Genomic DNA, 21106 nt, shown 5'->3' on the forward strand with positions numbered 1-21106 from the left:
TTAGCCGGGCGTGGTGGCACATGCCTGAAATCCCAGCTACTCAGGAGGCTGAGGCAGGAGAATTGCTTGAACCTGGTAAGTGGAGGTTGCAGTGAGCCAAGATAGCACCATTGCACTCCAGCCTGGGCAACAAGAGTGAAACTCTGTCTCAAAAAAAAAAAAAATTCGCTGGGCGTGGTAGCAGGCGCCTATAATCCCAGCTACTCGGGAGGCTGAGGCAGGAGAATCACTTGAACCCAGGAGGTGGAAGTTGCAGTGAGCCGGGATTGCGCCATTGCACTCCAGCCTGGGCGACAGTGAGACTCTGTCTCAAAAAAAAAAAAAAAAAAAATAGCTGAAAGAAGTTGTTTAGGGAGTGGGAAGTTTGGAGGTTGGGGAGGAAGCCCAAGAGACTGTTTTCTACAAGCCAGGTAGAATATTTGAGTCTTTAAATACATACATGAATAATTTTGTTAAATAAAAATTTTATTTTTACAAATTTTCTATTCCACCTCCCTTAAAGTATAGGAAGGAAGGGAAGAAATTAACAGAGAACATCTTATGCAATAAAAACAGATTATATTAACACTGAACCATCATGCCTAAACTGGTTAGTGTCCTAAGTAAAGATCTATGTCATTTCTAGGGTTTCATAACCCTCTGTTGCACGTACCATGTCACTAAGCATCCTATGGATATTCAGAATACAGTCTTTCCTTACAGAATAGGTGGGATTATATTATTAATACATAACAAAATCTGAATTTTTTACAGGAATTGTAGATTCCACATAATAATCATGACTGAGTTTATTATATAATAAGCCATTCAAAATTTTAGGAAAGTTGTTTTTCTATACCTCATCCCCCAATTTTTAATCATACAGGCCTTGAAAACCAGCATGGTAAGTAAATATTCAATATTATTCTTTATTCAAAAATTAAAAGATTCAAAATATAAATACTATCAAAGGAATGTATAATTTAATAAATAAAACATTTTCTGCCATGATTTCAAAACAACTGCTCAACAGTAACATAATTCTATGTTACCTCTACTTCCAAAATTAATAATGCTCCATTAAATAATGACAATTTGGTTAAAACTTTGGGATTTCAACAATCTCTTCAGCAATATCCCATACCACCTCCATGTGATTCAAAAATATATAAACTTATATTTGCAAAGAAAGTGGTATGGCAAAATGGCCAATACTACTTTATATAAAATGTAAGTCTAATAATAGGACAAAATGTTAACAGTAATTTTATCTTTGGGATGCAGAAGTGAAAGGACTGCTTGAGGCCAAGAGTTCAAGACTAGCCTGGGCATCAAAGCAGGACCCCACCTCCATAAAAAAATATAAAATATACTAGCCAAGGGTAGTGACACACACCTATAGTCCCAGCTACTTGGAAGGATGATGCTGGATGATTTCCTGAGCCCAAGAGTTTGAGGTTGCAGTGAGCTATGATCATGCCACTACACTGCAGCCTGGGTGACAGTGAGACCCTGTCTCTAAAAAAAGGTTTTATTGGCCGGGCACAGTGGCTCACACCTGTAATCCCAGCACCTTGGGAGGCCAGCAGGTGGATCACCAGAGGTCAGGAGTTCAAGACCAGCCTGGCCAACATGGTGAAACCCCGTCTCTACTAAAAATACAAAAGTTTATTTTTTTTTTAACCATGATTATCTCAGAGTGCAAGGAATACAGGGAATGCTCATTCCCTCTGTTACCTTTTTTCTTCCTTTCTGACTAATTCTACAATGAACATATTAAAAGTACTTCAAAGAACATAATGAAAAACAGCTCTCCAAGAATGAACACATAACACACCTCAGCAGAGATGCTCCTAAGAAGTCCCTCAAAAGTCAGTGACAAAGGCTAGGGGAATAAGCTTCAAAGTAAATGAAAGTCATAAACTTAAAAAGGAGAAGACAGAAATATGGTAAGCCATAACTTATCTTAATATAGCTTAAAACTTTATCTCAAATCATTCTACACCTTTTTAATCCCTATAAAGAAGTAACACAGGCCAGGTGCGGTGGCTCACTCCTATAATCCCAGCACTTTGGGAGGCCAAGACAGGTGAATCACTTGAGGCCAGAAGTTAGAAACCAGCCTGGCCAACACGGTGAAACCCCACCTCTACTAAAAATATAAAAATTATCTGGGCATGGTGGCGCATACCTGTAATCCCAGATACTTGGGTGGCTGAGGCACAAGAATCGCTTGAACCAGGAGGCAGAGACTGCAGTGAGCACAGATTACACCACTGCACTCCAGCCTGAGTGACAGAGCGAGACTCTGTCTCAGAAAAAAGTAACTTGCAGAAACACTTGTACTACACTTTGCCTAACTGTCACATTCAATATCATTTTCTAAAACATACTTTTAAAACATCAGATGAAATTGATAGCACTTACTGCTGTAAGGCCTTCATTATTACAAATGTTGACATCAGCGCTATATTCTAATAATTTACTCATACATTTCTTCTGCCTGAAAAGAAAAAAGAGTCATGGATAACTGGTACTAAAAAAATATGCAAATGACAATTAATTTACTGAAATATTAGCAACAATCAATAACAGCTGATGACATCCTAACATCTTTATCTATAATATCAAGCCATATCTGCAATATTTAAACAAACACTACTTGACGCAAGATACAAAACTGCTTCTATGACTCAAAGATAACAGGATAAAACAATGACACAGTCAGGTTTTCATATCATTGGGACAAATCATCATTCAAACTGTAGAGAAATTTCCAGTATTGACTAAGTTCATGAAATAGTAATATTCATTAGAAATATAACAAAATACAAGTCTAATGGAAGGGGAATGGATAGAGAAAAATGATGTCTCAACATTGTATCCTACATTCTTGACAGCAAAATATTTAAAAGATAACACTAAGATGTTATAAAACCATACTCAGAATATAAATAAAACACACGTCCATGCATACCTCTACTCAGGAGGGTGAGGAGGGGGATGTAGAGATTCTTTTTTTTTTTTTTTTCAGTTATTTGTATTGTGGTAAAATACATATAAAATTTGCCATCATAACTTTTTTTTTTTTTTGAGACAGAGTCTTGCCAGGCTGGAATGCAGTGGCGCGATCTTGGTTTACTACAACATCCACCTCCCAGGTTCAAGCGATTCTCCTGCCTCAGCCTTCCGAGTAGCTGGGACTACAGGCGTGTGCCATCATGCCAGCTAATTTTTGTATGGGGTTTTTTTTTTTTTTTCCTGATATGCAGCTGCGCTCTTGTTGCCCAGGCTGGAGTGCAGTGGCGGATCTTGGCTCACCGCAACCTCTGCCTCCTGGGTTCAAGTGATTCTCCTGCCTCAGCCTCCCAAGCAGCTAGGATTTCAGGCATGGGCCACCATGCCCAGCTAATTTTATATTTTTAGTAGAAACGGGGTTTCACCATGTTGGCCAGGATGGTCTTGATCTCTTGACCTCGTGATCTGCCCACCTCAGCCTCCCAAAGTGTGGGGATTACAGGTGTGAGCCACCACAGTGGCCCATCATAAACTTTTTTTTTTTTTTTTTTTGAGACGAAGTTTCACTCTTTGTTGCCCAGGCTGGAGTGCAGTGACACGATCTTGGCTCACTGCAACTTCCACCTCCCAGGTTCAAGCAATTCTTCTGTCTCAGCCTCCCGAGTAGCTGGGATAACAGACATGCACCACCACGCCAGGCTAATTTTTGTATTTTTTTAGTAAAGACAGGGTTTCACCATGTTGGACAGGCTGGTCTCGAACTCCTGACATCAGGTGATCCCCCCCCCCCCCCCCACCTCAGCCTCCCAAAGTGCTGGGATTACAGACGTGAGCCACTACACCCAGCCTCCATCACAACTTTTTTTTTTTTTTGAGACAGAGTTTCACTTTTGTTGCCCAGGCTGGAGTGCAATGGCACAATTTAGGCTCACTGCAACCTCTGCCTCCTGGGTTCAAGCAATTCTCCTGCTTCAGCCTCCCGAGTAGCTGGGATTACAGGCGCCCGCCACCATGCCCAGCTAATTTTTCGTATTTTTAGTACAGACTGGGTTTCACCACGTTGGCCAGGCTGGTCTTGAACTCCTGACCTCAGGCGATCCGCCTGCCTCAGCCTCCCTAAGTGCTGGAATTACAGGCGTGAGCCACCACGCCCAGCCCCCATCACAACCATTTTTAAGTGTATAGTTCACTGGTAAATAGTCCAGTGAGTAAACAGTAATACATACAATATAGTGTGTATATATTAAATACATATGTATTGTATACATATTATATAATAAATATAGTAGTAATATAATATGAGGTTGGTACAAAAGTAATGGTGGTTTTTGCCATTACTTTGAATGGCAGAGTATATAGTATACATGAATATATTACTATTTATTCAACTAGATCATAAACATCTTCATACCATGGATTATATCACATTTCTTTAATCAACTCAGTACTAAGCATAGCCAGGCTCATAGTAGCTCTCAATAAAACTTTGATTATTAATATTCAATCTTGTAAGTCAATAGCTAAAATTCTCATTGATTGAATAAAACTTTTAAGAAAAAAGAACTGACAAGTTACTTTTCTTGCATTTTGTACTTGTAATGAAGTTAAATGTCACTTAAAATTAGCATTATAATCAAAGAAACCGAAGAAAATAAAGCTCTGGGTAAACTTTTTTTTTTTGAGACGGAGTCTCGCTCTGTCGCCTAGGCTGGAGTGCCGTGGCGTGATCTCGGCTCACTGTAAGCTCCGCCTCCCAGGTTCACGCCATTCTCCTGCCTCAGCCTCCTGAGTGGCTGGGATTACAGGCACCTGCCACCACGCCTGGCTAATTTTTTGTATTTTTAGTAGAGACGGGGTTTCACCGTGTTAGCCAGGATGGTCTCAATCTCCTAACCTCGTGATCCGCCCACCTCAGCCTCCCAAAGTGCTGGGATTACAGGCTTGAGCCACCGCACCCAGCCTACTCTGGGTAAACTTTTAAGATAAAACATTTACAAAGTTCCTTTATCTAACACACTGTTAGGAAAACCTTAAGAAATAAATATTCAATAATCATGAGACCACAAACCAGAAAGTCCCATTAAAATAAATGCATTGTTTAAATGTGTGTTCGTGTGTCTATACCCATATGGGTGGATTTCTAAAACCTTTCAGAAGCCTATTATGGACCATGGCCTAAGCCAATAATGCCAAAATAAATCATTAGGTAGGAATGAGCCAGGGAAATAGGCCCAAAAAATGTTTATGGTAGGGGTTGTTGAAGAAAAACAGTAATCTATAATGCTTTCCCTTCCAAAAATGGATTGCAAAAGGTACAGGGAATGTAGGAAAGAAATATATCCTATCTTTCTACTGAACAACCATTATTACTATTTTCCAGGGTCTGAATAAGTCAAATCAACCCAATAAATAAGTAGCTATTTTGCTAACAGAACTAAAATATTATGTAACACATGGGCCCTACCCTTTATGAGCTCCTATCACCTAAAAAATAAAGAAAAACTCTTCTTTCAAAACTGACCAAAACACAACCTAAGAACACACAATAATTTTAAAGCCTCTCCTTTTAACATTCTCACATAAGCATGAGCAATGCTGAATCCCCCTGTACAAGGAAGCAACTATATTCCTGCTCAGATGTTGCCCAATTATAGGGAGCTTATGGCAACCCAAATTACACAGGGACCAGTCACCCAAGTGCTCTGTGGAAGCTTAATGGGGTTTCTTTTGGAAAGAAGGACAATCCAATACAGCACTAATGGCAAAGAGAAAAATGCTAAAGCAGGCCAAGAGAAATACAGCAGCCATCTGATGACAGCTGAGGGAACAAAACAAAAAGCTAGCCCCAAAACACAGATTGACCAACAAAATGGGAAGAACTCTACTACGACTTCTACTTCAGTATGGATAAATGTGAACTCATAAAAAAATTACAGTAAAAAGCTATTTCTGAAACCATCAGCCACTACAGGAAGTACTCAAACACTTAGCAAACATTGAGCACCTCTAAGCTGTACAAGGCTTCCACTCAATAAATAATAAAAACCAAAATATTTAAGTATTGAATATCAAGAGTAATCTTTATAGAAACAGAAAGGCATCCAAATTAAAGACAGTCATGAATTCTTTTTATTCCTTTTCTTCTTGCTGAATGGCTATGTGAATCGTGTAATATCTGCCATATTTCTTCACCTTTAAAATGTAATGGTCTTCAATCACTGCTGACAGAAAGAGTGATCAAAACTATTTCTTTTCTCTGTGCCACTTTATTTGTTTCTGAAAAACAGTACATGAAAATTCTTTTTAGCAGACCAAGAACATCCTGTCTTTCAAGTCTAAGACCTATTTCTTGCTCCTCACACTGAAGTCTTATGACTAAGTCACCTATTGAAATGACAGCAGAGTTTTTATCCCTGCTCTGCACTAATCTCTCCTTTCATTAACATAGTTGTTGAAACAGAGTTCTAAGATATTTTTCTACATGTAACCTTTTCAAGACCTTTGTCAACACCCCATCAACACTTGGGATAATGTACCTAGACCTGAGATCAATTCAGCAAGGGAATGAATGATTTACTCTATGACCTTGGGTGTGACACATTACAAGATACCTAACATGGCTAATTATAAAAACAACTGTTTAATCAGCACATTGTTACCTATGAGAACAGTGGACAATTAAACTGGCTCACATGCTAAATCAGGAAATGGAGCAGATCAGCAAGAGTCAAAGGACTATGCCCTTCCCCTGTCCAACCTAGGCATCACTATAGTTGTCTTTTTTGCTCTATTTTAATCTTTATATGCAAAAATTTGGCCTCAGATTGATGTAATGGACAATTTTTAGCTCCATATCCATCTTATTAGGCAGCCAACTCAAATATCTAGAAGCACAGTTGAGAATAGGAAACAAAAATATCTTCAAGAGTAATTAAAAAAAAAAAAAGACACAATGCATTTGTATACTGTGTCCACAGAGAAGTTTTTTGGGTTTTTTTTTGTGGTGGTTGTTGTTCTGAGACAGAGTTTCCCTCTGTTGTCCCGGCTGGAATGCAATGGCGCAATCTCCACTCACTGCAACCTAGCTCTCCCGGGCACTCAAGCGATTCTCATGCCTCAGCCTCCCAGGCTCAAGCAATTTTCATGCCTCAGCCTCTTAAGTAGCTAAGATTACAGGCATGCGCCACCATGCCTGGATTATTTCTGTATTTTTAGTAGAGACAGGGTTTCACCACGTTGGTCAGACTGGTCTCAAACTCCTGACCTCAGATGATCTGCCCGCCTTGGCCTCCCAAAAGGCTGGGATTACAGGCCTGGACTCCATAAAGAAGTTTTACAGTGTTTGAAAGGGTTTAGGCCGGGTGTGGTGGCTCACGCCTGTAATCCCAGCATTCTGAGAGGCCAAGATGGGCGGATCACCTGAGGTCAGGAGATCGAGACCATCTTGGCCAACATGGTAAAACCCCGTCTCTACTAAAAATACAAAAATAATCCGGGCATGGTGGCACGTGCCTGAAATCCCAGCTACTCAGGAGGCTGAGGCAGAAGAATCGCTTGAACCCAGGAGATAGAGGTTGCAGTGAGCTGAGACTGTGCCACTGCACTCCAGCCTGGTGACAAAGTAAGACCCCATCTCAAAAAAAAAAAAAAAAAAGAAAGAGTTTATAAAATATAAGTTCTTCAAGTCCTGAATCAAAAAATACTTATTTTCATTTTAAACATAATTCCAATCATTTTGGTCTGATTTCTCAGACCAAATAAAAACTAATGTTTGCACTAAAAGGAGTAAACTACCTCAGTATCCAGGAAGATTACTCTGGTACAGCTCATCCACAATAATTACAAATAAACTGTGTACAATATATTAAGTCTATGTACAATTCCATTAATAATATTAACTAAACAAGCAATTTGCAAAATGAGCCATGGAGTTAGGAGTGGCAGAAGAGTAGCAGGAAAAAAGCACACTAAAATAGAGATGAAAATTATGCTTTTCAGAAAATACAATGTCACTATAATACAAGTAATAATGAACTTCCACATATAATATGTTCAAGAAGAAAATTAGTGAGAATCTAATAAATTAATAAATATGATAGCTATTTTTAAATTGAATATAATGACCCCAGATCCACTATAAAGAAGAACAATATCATCAATAATATCTTCGAGAGACAAAAAAATATATAGAAAATAAAATATGCACCATTATTATAGTTTTTCCCAAGGTAAATATCGGGGGTGCAGGAGGAATCATCAAATCAAGGCAAAGTGCCTTGAATAACTGATAATACAACTTAAGCCACTTAAGAAAACTAAATAGTTACCCATTTCTTGCTGCCAAATGAAGGGGTGTACAGCCTGAAATATCTTGATAGTTAGGATTTGCTCCTTTCTTTAACAGCAAAACCAAGCATTCCACCGATCCACAACTAAAACAATATTAAAAGACAGTTCAGATACATTCAACATACAGCCACACTTGATGTAGTTTAATTAAAAAACAAAATATTCTATTAAACACAATTTTCTTTTTGTTTTTCAGACAGAGTCTTGCTCTGTCGCCCACGCTGGAGTGCAGGGGCACCATCACAGTTCACTGCAGCCTTGACCTCCTGGGCTCAGGCAATCCTCCCACCTCAGCCTCCCAAGTAGCTGGGACTTACAGGCATGAGCCACCACAACTGGGTAATTTTTTTTTTTTTTTTTTTTTTTACTTGAGACAGAGTCTCGCATGTCACCCAGGCTGGAGTGCAGTGGTGTGATCTCAGCTGACTACAAGCTCCGCCTCCCAGGTTCACGCCATTCTCCTGCCTCAGCCTCCCGAGTAGCTGGGACTACAGGCACCTGCCACCATGCCAGGCTACTTTTTTTTGTATTTTTAGCCAGGATGGTCTTGATCTCCTGACCTCAAGTCCACCCACCTCGGCCTCCCAAAGTGTGATTACAGGGTGAGCCACCACGCCCGTCCATTTTTGAGACAGAGTCTTGCTGTGTCACCCAGGCTAGAGAGCAGTGGCACAATCTTGGCTCACTGCAACCTCAGCCTCCAGGGTTCAAGCAATTCTCTTGCCTCAGCCTCCCAAGTAGCTGGGATTACAGGTGCATGCCAGGACACCTGGCTAATTTCTGTATTTTTAGCAGAGATGGGGTTTCACCATGTTGGCCAGGCTGGTCTCGAACTCCTGACCTCAAGTGATCTACCCACCTCAGCCTCCAAAAGTGCTGGGATTACAGGTGTGAGCCTCTCTGCGTGGCCTTTTAAACACATTATTTTTACCTATAATTTGACTTCTGACACAAATTTAACTTCAAATAGTAAACATTCTCTACTTTCAAGATGGTCCATTCTACTATGAAAATTATTAAGTATTTGAGAAATTCAAATACTTCAAAGAAACCATATGATACTTTCAACTTTCTGGCCTTTCATAAGCCAAATTATTCATGAACAATTAATTTCAACACACCTACCTAAATCCTGAAAAGAGGGTAGGTACCAATTAGTTAACTGATTGATTACATACCAGGAGACTGTAGATAAAACTCATTATCCCACCTATGTAAAAAATATAAAGCCAATGACTTCATCTGCAGACAGCATATAAAATCTCATATTACTGGGATAAAAAGAAAATTTTGGTGAACTGTACCAGTAAGTACATCCAGGAAAGACAATCTCCATGTCTAACCTACTGATCTGATATAAAACAAACTAAGACAAGAGGGACATGAGATTTACACACAATCCCAAAGTTAACAGTTTAGAAACAGAACGGATAGCACACCACGCACTCAAACAGGATAAAGAACTACTCAGCTGTCTGTTCTCATCTCTCCCCAGAAATACTGTGTGACAACGCTGTTCAAAGCTTACTGATCCTTGGCCTAGATCAGAGTTTAACTCAAAATATCTTTAGTCTTACTTTGCTGCAATGTGAAGCAAGCTTCTTTTCACACGTCCGAACGCATAATTGACATCAAATTTTGAATTTGATAGTAGTTCAGAAACAGACCTATGCCAAAATAAAAAAGAGGAATCAACGTGTAAAAAAAAGTTTTTAAAAACACAATAAATCAAGTTAACAACTCTTTAGCTGCTTTGTTTGTTTGTTTGTTTGTTTGTTTGTTGAGACAGAGTCTTGCTCTGTCACAGGCTGGAGTACAGTGGCGAGATCTTGGTTCACTGCAACCCCCACCTCCCTGGTTCAAGCAATTCCCCTGCCTCAGCCTCCTGAGTAGCCGGGACTACAGGCGCATGCCACTACACCCAGCTAATTTTTGTATTTTTAGTAGAGAGGGGGTTTCACCAAGTTGGCCAAGATGGTCTCAATCTCTTGACCTCGTGATCCGCCTGCCTCAGCCTCCCAAAGTGCTGGGATTACAGGCGTGAGCCACCCCACCCGGCTTAGCTACTCTTACTGATTCTTCAGGTTTTGTCCCACACCCACCACAAAATACTGCACTATTCTCTTAGTATGTTAGCCAGCACAGTATTATCCAAAAACCAAACGCCTTGATCAATAAGCTGGTGCTGAAGGTTTCCTCATCTGCCACTTGGATAATCCTATGTTACCTGCTCTTAGGACACACAACAGAGTAAGCTGGCTTTAGCTTTCCTTAGGTTCTTGAGAAACAAAGGGTGTAGGACTGGCTGCTCCCCTTGCCAAAAGTTGAGCCTAGCTATATTAATTTTGGCCAAATAAAGAAAATCAGACAAAAAACATTTTTTAATTATACCAGGTAGGAAATTTAAAACAACAAAAAAAAATTTTAAACTTGTTTCAAAATAGTTTCTCTTTACATTCTTATTATATCAAAAAATTCAATGGCTAGCCATGGCAGAGCTGACTGGTGTAAGTGTAAAGATCCCCTCACAAAGCCAAATAATTGTATTTCATATATGGCCCTGTAAAAGAGTGTCAACACTACGTCAACAAAAGGAACACAAAAGTAAGTAGCACATAAGGGAAATAAGTTGTCCCTCAGCCATAATCTTTTGCTATAAAGATCAGTAGTGACCTCTAAATCAAGATCAGTAGTGACCTCTAAATCATCACAATGTATTTTTCTATGTCAGTGACCAACCAAATACTTAATATCTCAATATTCATTAAGAAAATCTCTCACCGTAAGATTTTACAGCTCATATAGATCTTGGAAAATCTTATTCCTTATTTCACACACACAAAATTATAACAGAGAAGTTAAATAACTTGCCCCAGAACAACATCTATGTCCAAACTGTGTGTGAGTGTGTGTGTGCGCGTGCGCGTGCGTGCGTGCGCGGGCATGCGGTATACATTTAGAACAATGTATGCTTCTTAAAAAGCAAAAATTTTTGAAACAAGCACTCACCTGTGTTGATCAGCCATAACCATTGGCATTAATGTATAAACAGCAGTTTCATTATCTGAGTAAAAAAAAACAAAGAGTTCATTTATCCCCTACTTTGTCCAAGAGGTGATACTTAAGATAAGTTTAGAATTTTCCTAACTCTATACAAAAAGCGAAAAGGAGAGGAAGGAGGAGGAAAGAATAATGCAGAATACCAGAGGTATTTCAGAATTTACGATAGTGCAGAATCTTTCATCCCCTCCACTGCTTATCCCTTTTACATCATTACAAAAGAGCTTAGCTTCTGGATGTAAAAGGAAAATTAAAGACTGATTCTTCAGAAGGTTTTGCCCCATTATCCACCAAAAAACAATTCTCTAAGTGTAGTATGGTAGCCCGCGCATCATCATCCAAAAACCTTTCTGTAGCTTTAACAATTGAAATTTATTTTACTTCCAAAGAGGTATTTACAGGCATCATGTTTTATCATACTTACATGTAGTTTAGGGGAATTTTAAATATATATGGATATTAAATATATATATGCTAGAATAATTTTAAAACCTTAAATATACCTAATACTAGCTTCTTGTCAATATTATTACAAAAGAAATTAGTTTAGACCCTTTTATGAAACAGCACTGAAGTCCTCATTGTATTTATCACTTTACTCACAACATTTTTATTCATATGTGCTATGGTTTGAATGCATCTACCAAAAGTTCATGTGTTGGAAATTTGGTTGCTATTACGGCAGTGTGAAGAGGTGAGGCTTTGGGGAGGCAATTGAGCCATGAGGGCTCCTCCTTCATGAATGGATTAATTCTGTTAATCCAGGAGTGGGTTAGTTATAGTGAAGTTCAGTCCCCTTCCCTCTAGCCCTTCCTCTCTCACCCTTCTGCCTTCCACCATGGGATGACTCTTAATCGATGCTGGTGCCATGCTGTTGGACTTCCCAGCTTCCAGAACTCTGAGAAATACATTTGTTTTCTTTACAAGTTATCCAGTGTGTCGTATTGTTGTATCAGCAGAAAACAGGCTAAGAGAGACCCTTTACACAATAAATTCACAAAAACATGACCCGAAAGGTTAAAAATCAGTATCTATGATGCCATATTATACTTATGTACATTTTAGCTAGTGTTTTGAATTGATTTTTATACATCACTAAGGGTCATTTCTCAATTCAATGTATTTTGGAGGTTTATGTTTTTTAACAAATTATTTACAAAGATGAAACCCTGACAACCCCCACTCAGCCCTTTAAAAGTTAATGCAGCTGCTCAGTTAATAGGTTAAAGTTTAAGGAGAAACACAATATTTACACAGTATCAAGTACCTCTCAAAAATATTGACTAATTACAAAGGAAAAAGAAAATTTATAGTGAAGAACCCAGCAGACACTATCTTAATCAACTGACAAAGGGTAACATCACCAAAAATAATATATATTCAATATCATATAGTTCCTGATATGATCCACTGAAAAGGACACATCACTTTTGCAGTACAGCAGTCCCCACTTATCCGCAGGGGACACATTCCAAGACCCCGAGTCAATGCCTAAAACCGTGGATAGTACCAAACCCTATGTATACGATTTTTTTCCCTACATGATAAAGTTTAATTTATAAATTGGGCACAGTAAGAGATTAACAACAATAAATAATAAAATAGGACAATTATAACACTATACTGTAGTAAAAGTTATGTGAATGTGGTCTCTCTCCCTCTCTCTCAAAATATTATGCTGTGCCTCCCACAACTGAAACCTCGGAAAGCAAAGCTGCAGATAAGGGTGGACTACTGTTCTTGCCAAAAATGCGTAACTTCAATCTAATCATGAGAAAATGTCAGATAAGCCCAAATTAAAGGGAATTCCACAAAACACCTGATCAGTCCTCTTTAAAAGTCTCAGGACCATTAAACACAAAGAAAAACTAAAGAACTATCACAGTTTGGAGGAGACTAAAGAAACATAACTAAAGGCAATGTGGTATCCTGAATTGGATCCTTAAATGACATTAGTGAGAAAGCTGGTGAAATTTTAATAAACTCTGTAGTATAATTAATAATATATACAAATGTTAATTTCTTATTTTTGACAACTGTACTGTGGTTGTACAAGATGTTAACCTTAGGGAAAGGTGAGTGAAAGTTACATGGGAGGAACTCTGGGCTATTCATGTAAGTTTTCTGTAAGTTTAAAATTACTTTAAAAAATACTTTTTTTAAAAGGAGAAGGAACTGTCATACATATAGAGTCTTAAGAGACACATCCACCATATGTAATATGTAGTCCTTATCTGGATAGTGATTCAAAAAAACCAACTGTAAAAGGACATTTTTGAGACAATTTTTGAGATGAGGACAAACTGTATATGGACTTGGTATTTTATTTCAAGATAATACAATAATACTGTTAACTGTATTGGCTCTAGTAATGGTATTATAATTGTGTTTGAAAAACATAATTCATATGTTTAGAAATATAAACTGAGCTGTTTATAGGGGCAATGGAAAAAAAGTTATCAATATTCCTTCACATATTTGTTCATTATTTTACTGTGAGCGTATACATGAAAAGCAATTTAGTCCTTGTCAACATTCACAAGTTCAGTTTGCAGATGCAACAACTTTTTCACTATAAAAGTAAAATACTAATAAATCCTATTAATAACTAACATTTAAGAACCATTATCTTAAAGGCACTTTTCTAAACACTTTGCATATATCATTGCTTTTCTCCTCACAACCACCCTATGAAGTAGGTACTATTATCCTCATTCTACAGATGAGAAAACTGAAGTACTAGTTAAGTAACAAGCTGTGTAACAGTGGCATTAAGTGGCTGATTCCAGAGCCTCTACAAATAATATATCCTGGCTGGGCGCGGTGGCTTATGCCTGTAATCCCAGCACTTTGGCAGGCCGAGGCGGGCAGATCACTAGAGGTCAGGAGATCGAGACCATCCTGGCTAACACGGTGAAAGCCCATCTCCACTAAAAATACAAAAATTAGCCAGGTGTGGTGGCAGGCGCCTGTAGTCCCAGCTACTCAGGAGGCTGACGCAGGAAAATGGCGTGAACCCAGGAGGCAGAGCTTGCAATGAGCCGAGATTGTGCCACTGCACTCCAGTCTGGGCGACCAGCGAGACTCCATTTCAGAAAAATAAAAATAAAAAATAAAGATAAAAAAATAAAAAGATAATATATCCTACAATGCACCCAGTATATACTACATAACCAGAAGGTCTACAATAGAATACTATTCTCTTAATATGTAAAATAGACTCTGTTTTATCCTCTTATATTTCTTTTTTTAAATGCTGACTGCAACCCACTAATTGCTCTCAGAAACTACCAATGAGTCACCACCAGGAGTTGAAAATACTACACTAAGCCTCCCTTGGCATGACAACATTCTTTATCGTTCATATAATAATACATGTCCCAATAAAAATCTGAACTTCTAAACCATGAGAATTTCCATTAAATCACTCCATAATAAAGTCATAAAAAAACACTGTTAAAACAAACAAACAGAAAAAAAACACTGTTATTTGTAGGTTTAAACTTAAATCAAGATAAACTTTAAATCAAGATAGTGCATAATTTTAAGTGAGCATTAGTGAGCATAATAAGGTTCACAGTGGTTGTATTTGTAAGGTTTTTATTTTTTAGATAAAAATTGGATTTACATCTTATTTAAGTCACATCTAACCTAAAGAAAAAAATAGCTCACATACATTAACAGGTAAGTATGAAGAAATTCTAACCACAACTGTGATGCTAGAAGGAGACTATCCAAGAAATACTATACTAAGAAAGGACAGAACAAAATTTGTTGCCAGATACTTCCTTGTCTACTCTTGAAGACACCTTCAGAATTAGGTATATAATTAAAGTCTCTAGGGTGACAAGAAAAGTTTAATCTATCACTTTATTAGACATGTTTGCCATTTTTATCATTACAGTTTCAAAACTCAACTGTTACCAAAAAAAAGGTGCTCAAAGTAATTAATTATATACAATCTCTCTTCAAACCATCACATGGAGTAATTTTTTTAAACACAATTATCCTAATCACATATGCTAAAATGGGCTCAAATTTTATTATTTTATTAAACAAACTGCATTCACTATATAGTAGTTTAAACTTTACATACACTAACAATATACACCTTCCTTTTATTTATGTGGTTTTTTTTTTTTAGACTGAGTTTCGCTCTTAATGTCTAGGCTGGAATGCAGTGGCGCGATCTCGGCTCACTGCAACCTCCGCCTCCCAGGTTCAAGCAATTCTCCTGCCTCAGCCTCCCAAGTAGCTGGGATTACAGGCACCCGCCACCACATCCAGCTAATTTTTTGTATTTTGAGTATTTTTAGTGGAGCCGGGGTTTCACCATGTTAGCCAGCTGGTCTCACACTCCTGACCTCAGGTGATCCACCCACCTCGGCCTCCCAAAGTGCTGGGATTACAGGTGTGAGCCACTGCGCCCTGCCTCCACCTTTTAAACACTACTAAGAATCCATATCCCTAAAGTAATTTCTTACTCTTCACCTCTTTTTCTCTCAAGAATATTCCTGTGTTAGGCCTGCCTAGGATGACTCAACTACCTGTACTCCATTACTTAGGGTAATACTCAGGTTTTCATCATCTCAAGGAAACATAGCATCCAACTCCGTTTATCAAACATCTATAGTTTCAACCTTTGCAACAAAATTAATTTTAGAGTACAAGCTGACTAAAAAGTTTACAAGCTTAATAGTTTGTTGTAATTAGATGCTTATTGATTATTGAATTCTAACAAAGCAAAAAAAAATCTGATTATTTTCTAAATTTAGAGAGATCTCAGAGTTTCCATTCAGCCCTTAAAATATAAGCACAAATGTGGATTTGTATCAGCAGGAATGTTTTTTATATATATATATATATATATTCCTATATATATATATATATATTCCTCTATATATATATATATATTCCTATATGTATGATATATTTGAAAGAGCCAAGCTCAGAGAATTCAAAGACTCATCAGAACTTAGAGACAAAGGTAAATTAAATCCAAGGAACAAAATGAACAAATTCATTATAATCAAAGAAAAGCAAATGCAAACAAGATGCCATTTTTGCCTATATGTGGAAAAGTTTTACTTTTACTGATAATGCTCTAGTTTCTGGGCACTCTCAGACTGCTGGTGGAACTTTCCAAGGAGTAAGTTGAGAAACTGATACATTGAGCCTTAGAGATGTATTGTAGATATTCTTCTTGCAAGAATAAACCCTAAGGAAGTATTTAGAGGCAGACTATGTCTTAAATACAAAGCTGTTTCTCATAAAATCAGTTTAAAAACAGTATTTAGATTCAACATTTGTTACATGCATCCTGTGAAATTGTGAAGTCATTAAGCCTATTGAAGAATACAAAAAAAAAACATTTGGGGCCAGGCACGGTGGCTCACGCCTGTAATCCCCCAGCACTTTGGGAGGCCGAGGCAGGCGGATCACGAGGTCAGGAGATCGAGACTATCCTAGCTAACACGGTGAAACCCCGTCTCTACTAAAAATACAAAAAATTAGCCGGGCATGGTGGCAGGCGCCTGTAGTCCCAACTACTCGGAAGGCTGAGGCAGGAGAATAGTGTGAACCGCGGAGGCGGAGTTTGCAGTGAGTCGAGAGGGCGCCACTGCACTCCAGCCTGGGCGACAGAGCGAGACTTCGTCTCAAAAAAAAAAAAAAAAAAAAAAATTGGGATGGTTTCTAAACACAAAATAAAAGACTATATGCAATATGATTTTAACTTGTTAGGGAGAGAAAAAGAAATAACAATGGTAACATTGTTTATAACTGGATGGTGGAATGACATATTTTTTTCTATTTTTATTTTCCAAATTTTCTACAATGAAACTATATTACTTTTAAAACCAAGTAACATTATCAAAGTCTTCTAAATCACATTTATGTAAAAAATATCGGGATTCAAACTAGACAATATAAATTATACAGGTAGTCTTCATCAAGCTATACCAATAATTCGACTACGAAAAATAAGTAAGAGTTACACTTAAGAAATGGATTCAAATGTGAAAGTTGGAAAGAAAGTATAGAAAAAGTTGAAGCTAGAATCTAGTTACCAAAATCTGAATTCTAAATAGAGACTAGAGACCATTTTTTCAAGAAGATTATCCCCAGGCCAGGCGCGGTGGCTCACATCTGTAATCCCAACACTTTGCGAGGGGCAGGGTGCGGATCACTTGAGCCCAGGAGTTAAGACCAGCCTGGGGAACATAGTGAGACCTCATCTCTATAAAAGAAAGGAAAGAAAATTATCGCCAAAGTACCCAATCCCACACTTCTTTCATGACCGTCTGCCAAGGTCTCCTTCCCTATCCTACAAACCACCCAGCAGCAATTCAAAGAGAGTTTTGAAAAAATAAGATAAACTACTACAATTAAGAAAAAAGCTATTCACCAGCTACAACCTCCTCCCAACCCTTCTCTCACTTGGGCATAAAGAGCCAAAAGCTTCTTAGAAGCAGCACTGCTATCTCCCATCACCACTAAAATGTCTGAATTCCTGACGCTGCAAACAAAACCGCTTATTTTCTCTGCTTGTTATTAGCAGAGTTTTACCTGTCCTGAAGGAACCCTGGCACGGTGAACTAAAAGTCCTGATCCTCAGGGACCATGGGGTCCCTAGGATGCAGATGCGTCCTAGTTCCCAGCTAGCCCACTCAATACTAGTCCCTGATGAATAAATGAAGAATGAAGGCAGGCATGCATATTAAAGAAAAATGTATTGTGTTTACGCACACAGTACTTTAAGAGTACCTGTTTAATGTTTGACAACCCTTTGTTTGCCTGTTACCAAAACAAGGCAGTGCCCCACATTTTTAAAAATAACAAAAATAAAAGCCCGCCTGGCCCCCCGATGCAGCTTAAAGTAAACACTATCTTTGGATCATCTCTATCCCCGGGGACTGTTAAATGACCCGCAATTATGATGTCTTCTGACTCCGGGTCTCGGGCCTCCGGCTGGTATTCCTGCCCCTTTACCAAGACCCCTAATCGACAGACGTTGTGAGACCTTTGTCTCGCTCCTCCCAGCAGCGGAACCCCCACCAACCCAGTTTCCTCCCGCAAACTCCCACCTGCCGGGGTGGGAGCGGCGGGCCAGGGGAGTTCAGGGCCCGGGGCCGCCTCTCAGCTCAGGAAAGTAAAAGTGGGCGTTTTCTCAGCTTTCAGTTAGTTTTTCCACCCGACCTTGACGCAGCCGGAGCTCCTGCCCCACTGGCCGCCCCCCGCCCAGCGGCCAGCCCGGCCCCGCGACCAGCCTCACCCTCGGGCAACTCCACGGTGCGCGCGCGGCGCAGCGAGCGCGTCAGGCGGTTGAGTTGCTCCATCGCTCTCTCCATCCTCGGCGCGCCCTCCGCGAGCCTCAGCGATTCCCCGCCGCACCGGCGGCCTCCGCGCCCAGCGCCCTACATCTCGCCTGGGCCCGTCCAGCAGGCGGAGACGCGGGCTTGCCCTGGCTAGAGCACTGAGCTGCGAGGGCTGCCTGGGGCCACGTCCTGCGTCCGGGGGCCGGGATGCTGCCGGACCGACCACCTAGGGGAACACTCGCCGCCGCCTCTGCTCGCGCCTTTCCTGCTGCCACCGCCGCCGCGTCCCTCCCGGGCTCGCGTGGCCTTCTGGGAACTGTAGTTTCCAGCTGGCGGAACCGAGCGCCCTGGGCGGAGTCACGCTGGGGGCGCTCAGGCCACGCCGAGGCGGGCGCAGAGCTGAGTGTGCGGGAAGCCACGCAGCGACTGGGCATACTCCTAAGTTCCTGGAAAGGCATTCTCATGCCCTGCTCCTCTTACCCTCTTCCAAAGTTGTACAGGAGCAGCTTCCTCCAATTCTATAACTTTACGATAAAACAGATTGGAAATTGGCACAATTGTTTTTAAATCCGTCACCACCTTTCTAGTACTGTATTAGTGCCTTTGTTTCAGGTACCCTACATGAACTGTTTAAGTATGGTATTTTCATATGTCAACTTTAAAGAGTAATAAAATCAAACAAATCCAAAAGCACAATATGCTTTTGTCTTCATTGTAAATAACTTGACAATAGCTTAATTAGTTGTTTTTCCTGCCGGGCGACTTTATGAGGGCAGGGACATTTAATCTTGAACTGTGTTGTATCCCTGTACTTAACAAGGCACCTGGCACAAACTTAAAGCTCTGGGGAAGATATGAATGATGACAACGTGAAAAAAATTTTTCATTTATTTGGTACAATGCTAAAGTGTCTATGTGATGACAGAGCCTAGTAGGAAATCCAAAGGATTTGACTTTGTAAGTTACAAAAAATTTGGATACCTACATTGTGGAAGAAACGAACTCAGTGGCGAAAAATCATATTCGTAAGCTCTGCACAGAAGTTGAACACTTGAAACTTGAAACAACAGAAGTTGGAACTTGAAAAAATTAACCCAATCAAAGCGGTAAATGTGAGTCTGGCTAACACCACTGACTATTAATATCTTGGATATATTACCAGTGCCAAGATGATGCTGGAGTGAGGGAGAAACAAAAGGCTTGTCTTTTTCAGCTTCTCTTCCCTCAAAGACACAAAGCTGTTCCTGAAATGAATGGGCACATGTACGTTGATGACGTATGTTGGCTGGCCAAGAGAAAGAGAGTCTCACCTGCCCATTCAGGATATGAAGGGGCAGATGGTGGTTGGCATGTGTTTTCCCTGCCAATGCCGTCCTAAATCAGTTCCAGCTAGTGACCATTTGTGCCAGTGGTGCCACAGGCTCGGGGAAGACCTCTGTAATCTTCACCTAATCAGATGATACCTAAACCAGTCTGGCAACAAGGTGGTAGAGGTCAAAGTTTCAAAAGAATACCAGAGGCTGGGCGTGGTGGCTCATGCCTGTAATCCCAGCACTTTGTGAGGCCAAGGCAGGCGGATCACTTGAGGTCAGGAGTTTGAGACCAGCCTGGCCAACATGGTAAAACCCTGTCTCTGCTAAAAATATGTATATACAAAAATTAGCCGGGCGTGGTGGTGTGCCTCTGTAATCCCAGCTACTCGGGAGGCTTAGGCAGGAGAATCGCTTGAACCTGAGAGGTGGAGGCTGCAGTGAGCTGAGATCCTGCCGTTGCACTCCAGCCTGGGTGACAGAGCGAGACCCTGTCTCAAAAAAAAAGGAAAGGAAGAAAGAAATACCAGACGTTATGGACCAGTCTAGCCCAGGCTCAACTGTTTGCAACCTGGCTTCAACTAAAAATGCTCCAGTCTTGCTTGGCCTCTTACACTATTCAAAAAGTCAGGATTCCCACTGCTGTACAGAAGTTGGCCCCTCAGCTTCTCTCAGCTGCTGTTATCACCATTGCTCTCTAGGCTGTTGCTCTATATAAATTACCTCCAAAGTCCTGTGAGGACCAAGCCTGGAGTTTGCAGGCAGGGGTAGGAGCCCCCAGCAGCCTCCATGGTGGGCATTGCACCTCATACTGGTCACTGTTCACCACAGGAGCAGAAGATAATGGAAGAACATCAGGGAATGCTGAAGTAAATTGTCAGTTCCAAATTCTGCAATATGATGCAGTCTCCCCAATAGCTCTGCTTCAAAATGTATAAAGCTGCAGTACTACTATCAGCTTATCACTTCCTGTCCAATAGAACTTTCTACAATGATAGAAATATTCTATAATCTGCAATGTCCAAAATAGCATCCACTAACCAAATGGGGTTACTGGGTGCTTGAAATGTGGCT

General features: G+C 39.9%; 1 protein-coding gene across 13 annotated transcripts in view; it reads right to left on the minus strand.

Annotated features, from left to right (window-relative positions):
- Positions 1–19033, minus strand: part of HACE1 (HECT domain and ankyrin repeat containing E3 ubiquitin protein ligase 1) — a 135888-nt gene extending 116855 nt beyond the window's left edge. For 5 of the 13 annotated variants that reach the window (XR_009212443.1, XM_058435436.1, XM_058435438.1 and 2 more), the window contains exons 1-5: positions 18680–19004; positions 11356–11410; positions 9924–10013; positions 8325–8429; positions 2407–2482 (exon numbers count right to left, since the gene is read on the minus strand). Coding sequence is in view for 9 of the 13 variants with exons in the window: in XM_058435436.1 (XP_058291419.1) it covers positions 2407–2482; positions 8325–8429; positions 9924–10013; positions 11356–11410; positions 18680–18755 (402 nt within the window). In the remaining 4 variants the exon portion in view is untranslated. Of the gene's footprint in view, positions 1–2406; positions 2483–6189; positions 6274–8324; positions 8430–9923; positions 10014–10573; positions 10626–11355; positions 11411–18491; positions 18649–18679 lie in introns of those variants that run through there. The other 8 variants (XM_058435435.1, XM_032155868.2, XM_058435434.1 and 5 more) reach the window with 7 other exon arrangements.
- Between the last annotated feature and the right edge of the window lie 2073 nt (positions 19034–21106).

The sequence above is a fragment of the Hylobates moloch genome, unplaced genomic scaffold (genome assembly GCF_009828535.3).
Source record: "Hylobates moloch isolate HMO894 unplaced genomic scaffold, HMol_V3 SCAFFOLD_2, whole genome shotgun sequence".
NCBI lineage: Eukaryota > Metazoa > Chordata > Mammalia > Primates > Hylobatidae > Hylobates > Hylobates moloch.